The following is an 11,840-nucleotide window of genomic DNA, read 5'->3' as shown; positions in this document are numbered from 1 at the left end:
CACAGCAGCTAAAATGAGCTTTTTAAAATGTAATTCACATCATGTCACTCACTTGAATAAAACCTTCCAATGGCTTCTCACTGGGCTCAGAGTGACTCAAGCCCTGTCTTGGCTTGCAAGTCCCCTGCAGGCCAACGCTGCACACCTCAGGCAAGAGGGTCAGGAGGAAGGACACCAGCTCCGCAAGCAGGTGTCCCAGGGTCAAGTGCTGGCGCTGTGGGCTCCTCGACTCTGGAGAAGTTACTGGACCTCTCCCAGCCTCATCTCTAAAGGCGGATTTGTTGTGAGGATAAGATTAGGGGGCACACAATATTATAGTCTTTCTTCACTGAACATCACTGTGTATGTTGTCTGATTTTTCTGCAGTAGACATGTTATCCTTTATAATAAGAAAAACAATAAAAGATAAGCTGTTTTTAAGATTTTATTTATTTATTTATTTATTTATTTATTTATTTATTTGACAGAGAAAGAGAGCACGAGCAGGGGGAGCAGCAGGCACGGGGAGAGGGAGAAGCAGGCTCCCCGCTGAGCTGACAGCCCAATGTGGGGCTCCATCCCAGAACCCTGGGATCATGACCTGAGCTGAAGGCAGACCCTTAGTGACTGAGCCACCCAGGTGCCCCCAAAAGATAAGCTTTTCAGGAAAAAAGCAAAAACAAACCTTATTCCTTCCATTTAGATGTTCATCACCTCCCATTCTAGACTGAAAGCTCCATGCGAGCAGGAACCATGTCTTTGCACCCCCACGCCTAAGAGCATGCCTGGCATATAACAGATGCTTGGTATACGCTGGCTGAGTTGAAATTAAACAGATATGTACATTAATTTATCACAAGACCTCAAGAGCTCAGGCAAAGCAATTGTTCTTGCAGCCTCCCTCCTATATATGTGATACATTGTCTCACAAATCTGGAAATCTTACAAAAAAAAAAAAAGGAAAGAAAGAAAAGATAAAAGCCTGCTGACGCTCTAAACTTTTAAATAACTCTGCCATATACAATGGCACTATCCAGCTGTCCTGACAGTTAAGGTGTTACCAAGAATTAAAACACAGCATGAAGCAACACTGTCAAATCTAGGAGGAAATTAAACCAGTAGGTCCATCACCCAAACCCTGTGACCCAAACTGCTTCCTTTCGCCTGATTCTTCTAATTAGGTTGTGTTTGCAAAGCCTTTAGAAGCAGACAAGTGCAACATTAAGTGCTAAGTAGTATCAATTAATAATATTGGTAGATTTCATGGGCTGGTATTTCTTGTAAATGTAAACATCCTAGGCTTGTTAGCACAGTAGTTGGAATCAAAGTTCAGCTATACCTTAGAAGGTCTTTATAGAATTGAATAAAGCTCCTGACTTCCAAAGAAAGTAGCTTCGTATCATCTTTGCATTCTCCAGCTTGTCGAAACTTTGGAGATCATCTAATATAGTTCTCAGCTCTATCAAGCCCAGCACCTCTTTTCCGTAATAAAGGTTTTGTTAGACCCCTCCTTTAAAACCTTGAAGCAAAAGGCATGAATAACCTACCTGTATATAACGTACTTGGGTATGTAAAGACTCAGGCGAGCACACAGGGAGCTGTCAGACGCTTTTACAGTTTAAAGAATCATGGTCAGTGTACCAGTTCCAAACGGCAGGCCGTCACAGGTGTGCTGCATGGGAGATGCTGTACCATGGGTGGCGTTGAAAGGGGGATTGAGTTTCTGAAGCAGTGAAGAATTCCTTTTTGGTTCCAAACTAAAGAATTTACAATCATCCTTCCATTTACTCTACAGTTTCATTCCTGGAAAAGTCGATGTACTTGTATATTAAAACCATCCCTGAAAATCCCGTGTGTTTATACATAAAACAATTAGGTTTTAGGTTTAGATCATCATAAGCAGAATTTTCATCTACAAGAATGTCTGTGAGATCATTGAAAATTGGATGACACCATCCCACCCAGTTATCATCTCTGGGTCTTACCCACCAAATGCCAGGAACACCTCGTCTTCCTCAGTCTTTGAGAGGAAAAAAAAAAAAACACTCAAGACACTTTTCATTTTATTTGAGAGCAAAGTTCCAAAACAACCCCATGGGGTGGGATTGTCCCTCTTAAAAGTCATAAATCTAATTTTACATCTTTGTATTTTAAAAATGAGGATGTTGTATCCCCAAAGTATATGCCCCAAAATCACAGATCGAGTCTTCTAAGAAGAAGCCAGGTAAGTCTGGGCAGAGCCAGGCCAGGTGAGCATTTTCCATGTGCCAGGCATTGTCTTAAGCTCTTTTTAGACAATAATCTAATTTTCACGTCAATACCAGGTAGAAGGCTTTTTTAACCCCATTATACAGTTGAAACAGAAGCACAGAGAAGTGAGGTAACTTACCCAAGGTCCCACAGCAGTAAGTGGCAGACCCTGATTCAGACCATCTTCAGAACAACTCGGGGACAAAGCGCAAAGGACAGAAGGTTATTTAGGACTGGAGGTAACACAAAGGGGGGAAACGCAACCCTCCTGCATTGTGAATGCACAAGATAGACCTGTTCAACCAATTCAGTATATTGACCTCCAACCACGCCTCCAAGCGATCATTTGTTCCTGCCTGGTCTCATCTTCTCCTTTCTTGTGTTTTTCCTGCAGACATTCATGCCCAGGAGAAGGCTGCTTTGGGTCCCGCTGGACCTTTTCTAAAAAGGAGATCCCTATTCACTAGATGAGTTCCAGAAGCATCCATTAAGGCGCCCATAGAACCTCTTCCATCAGTTGACCTTCACCGTAACCCCTATCACACAGGATGAGTGGCTTCCTTGCCTCCCTGGACCCCCGGCGGGTGCAGTGGGGGGCCGCCTGGTACGCCATGCACTCCAGAATCTTGCGCACCAAACCAGTGGAGTCCATGCTGGAGGGAACAGGGGCCACCACGGCCCATGGCACCAAGCTAGCCCAGGTGCTCACCACCATGGACCTCATCTCACTTGGCGTCGGCAGCTGCGTGGGCACGGGGATGTACGTGGTGTCTGGTCTGGTGGCCAAGGAAATGGCAGGACCTGGTGTCATCGTGTCCTTCATCATTGCAGCCGTTGCGTCCATATTATCAGGTAAGTGTCTCAGTACAGTGGAAGGCCTGTGGACAGTGCACTGCCGGTCTGTTCCAGCTCATGCTGCTTCTCTAGAATATTCAGTGGTGAGACGGGTGAAGGGTCGGCAAAGGGGTCATCGGGCTCCTTTCTTGCCCTGACTTCCAGGGAGTTCAACACTCAACTGTAGTCGCCTCCTTTTCCTTTGGTTTTTCCATACAAATAATTATTCTGGTGTCTGACCACCTCCCAACTTCTCATTCCTTGTCACGTCCTAATGGCGCCATTTTTATCATAACTCTCCCTTTCAACGGAAGATAGGTCAATCCCTTTGTGGGAAGGTGGCTATAGCTAGGATTATAAATAATACAGAAAGGCTGGGCAGAGTAGCAAAATGACAAGTCACTAAATCTGATATGATTGGGATTTGATGAGCCCAAAACTGGCATTGTGACCCCCAAGCAGGAGGAAACCAAGGTAGGAAACGTAAAGCCATCTTGAGAATCACAAAGCACCATCTGCCGCAAGCACTCCGACAGACTGTATTCTACAGGGAAGTCCAACCAGTGCCATCTCTCTCCTTGGGAAAGAATCATAAAACTCATTTTTTAAATAAGGTACCAGGACTTACATATTGATAATTTGTGAAACGGCCCTCTTATTTTCCTTTTCCTCTTCCCTCCTTTTCTCTTGAGCTGTGATCCACAGTATCTTCCCAGGAATAGGTCAATAGACAATAACTTGAAAAAGAAGGAAAAAGAACACATCTTGTTTCTTAGCGTTGTATTGCAAAAGCATGAAGTTTTGCTGGGTTTTAGGTGGCAGGTCACGTGGGTCAGCTCATGTCCTGGCAGGGAATGTCATGGCCTCATCCAGTGCTTCAGAAGCAAGAATGCTAGCCTGTGTCGGGATTCCTGTGTAGGAACGCACACCTTCACGAGAAAAGTTCTGCACGAATATTGCCTACAGACTAGCCGTCATCCACGGGGGACGCACAGCCCGTGAGCACACAGCCAGCAAGTGCCCTAGTTTATATCTGACATCTTTTTAACTTAATGAGGGAAGTCATTCCAGACGGATTTTATTTTATCTCTTGTCAAGGTTTACTTCCCTGTTGGTTGTACAACTATCCCTTTTCCTGAAGTCGTCTCTAAGATGACTTTGTGACTGAGGCCAGCCAGAATTCTCCAATAGCCCCAACCAGAGCCCAGGCCAAAATAACTTGTGCTGAAGTTAGCATATCTATAACAGAAGCCTCCAACCAGGCCTCTCATTCTGTGATCCTTTGTCACTAAACTAAGGGACGTCCGCCTCTGCTGTCTTCTCTCCATTCCCGTATCATCATGCGGGTATTGCACCTCCCCTGACAAACTTCCCACCACTCCTCCGTATCACGATAACCAAACTCCCCTCTACCTTCAGACTTTTTAATACGTGCTCCTTTCTCCTTCTGGCCTTACGAAACCTGGCTCAACCCTGAGGACACCATTGAAAGTATTGAGAAAATGCACTAGGGCCATACATGTGAAGCCAATGGGCAGGATGTTTGAGATGGAGGTGAGATTTCAGAAGTGCTACAGTAATCAGCGATCTTAAGATGAGACTTGGAACCTGGCTCTGCCACTGACTGGGTGTGAGACCTTGAGCGAGGTCCATAACTTCTCTAAGCCTCCGTTTCTCCACCTTGAAAATGGTCATCATAATATCTCCTTTGCAGATGCCTGGGTGCTGCAGTGTCTGGCACATAGCGCTGCGTGAGTGGTTGTGATTATTGTGTGCCAAACCCTGCAATCGGAGCTTGTCTAACATTACCACATTTAAGACTCGTAACATCTTCGTGCCACGCCTGGGTGGTGCAGTCGGTTGAGCGTCAGACTCTTGGTTTTGGCTCAGATCATGATCTCAGGGTTGTGAGATCAAGCCCCATGTCGTGTCGCGTCGGGCTCCATGCTCAGTGTGGAGTTGGCTTGAGATTCTCTCTCCCTCTCCCTCTGCCCCTCCCACTGGTCCTCTTTCTCTCTCTCTAAAATAAATAAATAAATATTTAAAATAAAAAAATAGATTCATAATATCTCTTCAAGGTAGGTTTTATTATCTCCAGTTTTATATATAAGAAAACTGAAATTTAATTACCAGAACTTAGATTCAAATTTGTTATACCAACAACATCTTTCAACGTTGACTATGAATTTAAATCACTTAGGGAAATTTTTTTTTCTGAAGAATGGTTTGGGGGAAGGGAGTCAGCTTTATTGAGTTATAATTACATACAGTAAAATGTATCCTTTTAAATATACAACTCCACGAGCTTGACCAACACATACAATTACGTAACTTCCACCACAATCAAGATACAGAAGAGTTCCATCCACCCCAAATAATTCCTTCATGTTACCTTTTTCAATTTTCCTCTCCTCCACTCCCACCCCCTGGCACCCACTAAACTGCTTTCTGTCCCTTTACTTTTGCCTTTTCCGGAATGTTATATAAATGGAATCATTCAGTGTATAACCTTTTGAGTTTGGTTTCTTTCACTTAGTATGATGCATTTAAGATTGATTCATATTATGTATATCGGTGGGTTGTTCCATTTTATTTTTTTTTAAGATTTTATTTATTCATTTGACATAGAGACAGCCAGCAAGAGAGGGAACACAAGCAGGGGGAGTGGGAGAGGACGAAGCACGCTCCCAGCAGAGGAGCCTGATACGAGGCTCGATCCCAGAACGCTGGGATCACGCCCTGAGCCGAAGGCAGACGCTTAACGACTGCGCCACCCAGGCGCCCCGTTCCGTTTTATTTTTGAGTAATATCCCGCTGCACGGATATACTGCAGTTTATTTATCCATCTATTAGCTGAATGTTGAATTGAATTGGTTCCAGTCTGGGGCATTATAAATAAGCCATTACAAATATTTATGTACAGGTTTTTGTGTGAACACGAGCTGTAAGTTCTCTTGAGTAAATATCTAGGAATGTAGGTTTAACTTTATAATAAACTGCTAACTCTTTTCCAAAGTGACTGTATTATTTTTCATTCCCACCAGTCACACCTGAGAATTCCAGTTGCTCTGTTCCTTGCTAGCCTTCAGAATTGTCAGGTGTTGCTTTTTGTTGTTGCTTTGTTTGTTTGCCATTTTCAAAGGTGTATAATGATATTTCAATGTGGTTTTCATTTGCATTTCCTAATTGTTATTTTGAGCATCTTTTTACGTGTTTATTTGCCATCCATCTTCTTTAGTGAAGTGTTCAAATCTTTTGCCCATTCTTTAATTGGGTTCTTCATTTTCTTATTATTAACTTTTAAGATTTTCTTATATATTCCGGATACAATTCCTTTATTACATATATGATTTTGTAAACATTTTCTCTCACTTTGTGGCTCGTCCTTTAGTTTTCTTTTAATTCCTGTATATTTCCTTTTAAAAATGCTGATGTCCTGGCTCCATCCCCAGAGATTCTAATTCAGTTGGACTGGGGTGAAACCCAAGGAATGGTACTTTGTTAAGAGCCTCAGAGGATTCGAATGTGCAGCCAGGGTTAAGAACTACTCTATCATTGGGACCAAAACTCAACTCCTGCTCCAGCTATGATCTACAAAAAGAGAAAGCATATGTTAGGATATAAATTATTTGGTCAGCAGATTCTTAAGATTTTCTTGGCCCCATGGCATCATCCCCTGTGCCATGCAAACCAGCTTATACCATGAAACAAATCTCACTAAGAGAGAGAGAGCCACACCCTCTACAATTTGACAAGAGCCAAAGTTACAAGGACCTCCCAAGCCCCTCCTACCAGTCATGCCTCAACACCATAAACGCCCACAGCCCTATTGCAGGTGGAGGGAAACTTATCAGAGAAAGCAGCCTGTGCAGTAACCTTTACCCTCTGCCCATAAGGTCTTATCTACTCTTTAATAGTTCAGCAGGCCACAACCAGACCCCATGCCCATACCAAACCTAAAAATCTCTTTGAATACACCAGATTAAATAAACAAGATAGGGCAAATAGTTTTTCTTCCTGATTCCCACCTACAACCATGCTGAGAGACTGAGGGACGGAAGCCGTTTGGCTTCCAGAGGTTGTCTAATTCTCTTGACTCAGGATGAAACACAGAGCAAAGCCACCATGCTAGTGACATCTGGCCACTCCAAGTTTATTTCCAGTTCTCTTTTAATATTATCAAATTTGAACCTTACATAGAATGTAGGTCTGAGTGACTCCTAAGGTCATGCACATCCTACAATAGCCCTTTTGGCTTGTATCTCAAATGGTTTTGGTAGGGATGAAGAGACACTGTGCTTACAGGGCATCAGTCCCCAGTCTGATGCCAATACCAGTAAGTTTTATCATCTACCCATGAGAAATAGTTGACAAAAATCTAATAAGATGTGCTTCAGTAAAGACGTATTGTGTACCCACCATCTACCAGTTCTGGGGCAGTACCAAAAACACATAAGAAATTGTTTCTACTCTAAAGGACCCATTGCTTATGGGTGGAGATGAACACCCAATCTGGTGGGTAAGTATGGCAATAATAGTAGTAATAATAGTAATAATAGCAGCAGCAGCTACCATTTACTGAGCACTTACTGTGTACCAAAAGAGTTCTGAGTGCTTAACACATTATGTTACTTAATCCTCACGTCAACTCTATGTGGTAAGTGGTGTCATTATCCTCACATTACAGATGAGAAAACAGAGGCTTGTGAAAAGTTTGGTAACTTGCTTAAGGCACCTGATTGCGAGGCAACAGAGCAGGGAATGGGGTGAAAGCAGTCTGACTCCAGAGCCCACATGGGAATCACTTTGCTCATCTGCTGCTGTATTAGCAGATTAGGGTCAGATTCAATCGCACGCAACAGAAAACCAAATACAACAGACGATTTCACTTCTTTCTTGTGTAGAAAGAATCTGGGGGGAGGCTGTTATTGTGGCTCTGCAGTTTTGGGGACTCGGGCCCTTCCTCTTTGTGCTCTACCATGGAGGATGCTTGGCTTCCATCCTTAAGGTGACTTCAAGATCCAAGATGGCTGCTGGAGCTCCAGTCAGTGCATCTGAGTTCCAGAAGGCAGGAACAGAAAGTTGAAGCAGGTCATTTCCCATATTTCTGTCCCCTTTTTACGAAACTTTTTCATAAGTCCTTCTCTAGAACTTACATGTAAGTTATCTCTATAGATCCTTCTCTATAACTTACCTTGGTTGAAACTGGAACACTTGGCCACAGCAAGTGAGGATATGAAGTGTCGTCTTCTGATTGGGTACATTGTCAACTCCAGTATTACAGGAGCTCTGTTGACGGGAAAGAAAAGGAAAACTGGCTGTCACTGCCACATTGATAGTGGATGCACTGCCCCGAGCCCTCCAGCTTGCTGAGGTCAACTTGTTCTGAAATATTGAAGTAAAATTGGTTCTGATTGCCCGTAATGTACAACTGGAGAATCTAGAGTCTCCCTCAACAACTGAATAGGGAACTTTTCCTAGTTCTGCCAACGCTGAGTCGCTGCTCCCATGAGTCTCTGTCTCCAACTCTCTACAATTTCATCCCGGTTATTCTCCAAAGACTATTGTCCCCTAGCTATAACGGTCCATCAGGATCATTCATTAAACAAAGTAGGTTCTTAGAGGAGGGACTTGGGGGCCAAGCGGGAAGGTCTGTCCAAGGGGACAGGCCAAGAGATCATTCTGCCAGCAGAGAAGTTCAGCGACATAACCAGATCCGTACTGTAGTAACATGGTGGGGAGAGAGTAGAGGTGGAGACACTGGTTATGCACGTATTGCACAGAACAGGCAAGAGGTTAAGATTGGAGATCAGAAGGAAGCTTAGGATGGAGAGGGTGTGGGCACAGGTGGGCGAGGGAGGATGTGGCAGAGGGATAAATGCTCTCTAGCTGAGAAAAGACAGAACAAACGCAAGTGTTTTTGAAATAATGTCATTAGAATAACGGATTTACAACACAGTTCCGGTGACAGAAAGTGAAAGTAGAAGCAGAAAACCCTAGGAAAGGGAAGGGCCATCCTCATTTGCTCGTTGGCATCATCAGGTGAGACCATGGGAGCTGCATCTCTGGGGAGGTGGTGAGGGGAGTAGTGCTCTGCCAAGCCGCAGGCGGGGCTCCCCAACCTCCTCCCTGGGCTGGATCTTCACAAAGCCTAAGCAGGATCTCCCCATTGCAGTATTCATCTCAGGTTGGATTTTCATGACCGAGGAAGATTTCTAAAGATTGAGTCTATTTAGATAGTCTGCTGAGTTCCCTTGTTCTGTTTTTCAGAATAGACCATTTCCCCTCCTCAAACTGAAGCCAGACTCAAGAGATGAACACAGGAGTGTTGACCCTTTTGCATCGCTGGTCGTTCTCAGTGATCTAGGATCACTCATTCATTCCACAAGCTTGCCTCCCTTTGTTCGCCCAAACGTATCTGAGCACTGCTCTAAACCACACTGGCGGTGGGAGAGGCAGAAACACTGGAAGTGTAGAGAGGAAATGCAAAGATGAACAGATGCATGCCCATCTTCAAGCCTCTGGAAAACTAGCTCTCCCAAAATATTGTCCAAACTCACAGCTCTATGTCGAAATAGCCATAATGATAGCAGCTACCCTCAATGCTTGTAAAGTCTCTAAGACATAACCTAATAAGCACTTGATAAATGTTAGTCATTATTATTGTTGTTGTTATTATTATTACTAATCCAATACTGTGCCCCAAGCACTGTGCATTTAATGCTCTCAACCTCCCTACTGGGTGACTATTAGTGTCTGCATTCTATTAATCACAACAGCTAGACCACTGGGGACTTCTGATGTGCCCGGCACCAGCCACACCAGCTGCACACCGCTGCATAATCCACCCAGCAAATCCTACAAGAGAAGGGCCATTATATACTGATTTTGTAGGTGATAAAACTGAGGCTCAGAGAGGCAAAGTGACTTATCCAGGCCCTCAAGGCAGTCAGCGGCCAAGGTTGAACCTAACTTTGATTCTGCCTGGCTCCAGAGGCTATTACCGCCAAGCTGCCTCATGCAGACACATGCCCCCAAATTTAAGAATTCATCAAAGAGAGTCAAGTGAATCAAGAAACCCTTCACTCTTATTGGGCTTTCAAAAAAGCCTGTAGCTCACTCTATTTTATTGATGGGTTGAGCACTTTTCTAGATCATAACTTCTGTAACCCAGGTCATGAAAATGCCTTCTAAGCTCAGTGCCTTTCTGTCACCTGTCAGCAGTGAGAAGGGTGATGTGCAGTTCATGTAAGTCTTCCATATAGAGCTGGGTTGACAGCCCTGTAGGAAGGATGTCAGTCACCAGTTCAGAGAAGGTGAGCTCATGTTAATAAAACTTTACAAGTCTCTTAATTGCTGATTCTGAAATGAGCTTCCTCCGGCAAACCAAGGAGAACCTGGGCTCCTTTGACGTCTTCTACAGCACCTGGTAGAGTAGACAGGGCATGCAAGTGCAGCTAGCATGGGGGGGGGGGCGCCCAGCCACCTGCTCCGGGCTCAGCATCAGGGCAGATGTACTGCAGAACCCACGAGAGAACTCTGAGACATCCATGCAAAGAAACCAGACAGGCACGCGTGAGATCGTCTTGCGCACTGCAAGAGACCCCAGGGCCGGGGACAGAAGTCGGGACACCGGAGCCCTTGTTCCAGCTCTGTTCCTCGGCAGCTCAGGACACTTAGGCAAGTGGCTCACCTCTTGACTTCAGTTGCTTTTTCTGCAAAATGAACAGTTCAAATTCGATTGCCTGTAGGAGGGTAAAAAAAGAACCCAGGGAGGGGAAAGATTTGTATAGAAAGGTCCAGTGTCTCAACATTCCACACACACACACTTTCCAACCCCGGTAGCATCCGGGCGCCAGGGGCAGTCAGCCCCCAGAATAGATCCACCCCATTCAAGCCCTGCTCTGCCATTTACAACTTGCACGACTTGGGAACTGTACTTAACCTAGACCTTCCCAAACAGGTTGCCAAAAGTTACGGGTGTGCCACGGTATTGATCCCTCAGCCCTCAGCACAGCTGGGAGGTGGCAGAGGCCCAGGCCATCACGGCCACCTGTGAAGGGCCTCCCCCTTGTGCATATTGACCTGCTTCTCGTAGCCATACAAATGTGACCATTCTCTGGGTGTGTTCTGTCAGGCGGGAAGGACTGGGAAGTCCCAATAGCCCGTCTAGATCTTGGATTCATCATCTGTAAATGGAAATAATAAGTTTTGCATCATAAGCATCTCGTGAAAAGTGTGTATGTAAAGGGCTCAGGAGAGCCGGCGCCCATGGCATAATGCTCAGCACCGTCTCCTCGTGTTCTTGTCAGCACTGCCGCACTGTCGGCCAGGTCTCCAACCTAACCAGCCTCGATTTGTTCTCAATGCGAATGAGTGTCCATGCTTCAGATTCCGAAGCCCCTTGGTGCATACCTAGCAAAAGACCCAGCGGGCCTGCCCCCTACTCACCCTTTCACCAGACGACCTTTGCACAAAGAGTATTCTTTAGGGTCTGAAGGTATTGTCCCTAGAGGAATTCTCACCTCTACCAGAATAGCCCCCTTCAAAATGATTGTGCTTTTGTGCAAAATGATTGCACAAAAAAACGTGCAAGGAGGCTACGCCTCAGAACACAGGTAAATGAATAGATCTAACCACACATTGTGGTGAGTGCTGTAAGGACATTAACCAGGCTCCCATGACAAAGTGCTCCTTCTGGAGAAGTGATATTCAAGCAGCCTCAGCTCTGTGCACTGAAAAAGGTGCTCGAAATGAGTAAGGCATGACCGCCATGA

General features: G+C 44.9%; 1 protein-coding gene across 1 annotated transcript in view; it reads left to right on the top strand.

The window, feature by feature from the left end:
* The first annotated feature begins 2,777 nt into the window (after window positions 1-2,777).
* Window positions 2,778-11,840, top strand: part of SLC7A14 (solute carrier family 7 member 14) — a 55,074-nt gene continuing 46,011 nt past the window's right edge. Inside the window, exon 1 of the mRNA XM_045788634.2 lies at window positions 2,778-3,081. Coding sequence (XP_045644590.1) covers window positions 2,778-3,081 — 304 coding nt within the window. The remainder of the gene's footprint in view (window positions 3,082-11,840) is intronic.

Source organism: Ursus americanus, chromosome 4 (assembly GCF_024610735.1).
Source record: "Ursus americanus isolate L20-20 chromosome 4, mUrsAme1.1.p, whole genome shotgun sequence".
NCBI lineage: Eukaryota > Metazoa > Chordata > Mammalia > Carnivora > Ursidae > Ursus > Ursus americanus.
The sequence above is the reverse complement of the archived record's forward strand: the minus strand, read 5'-3'. Positions and strand labels throughout refer to the sequence as shown.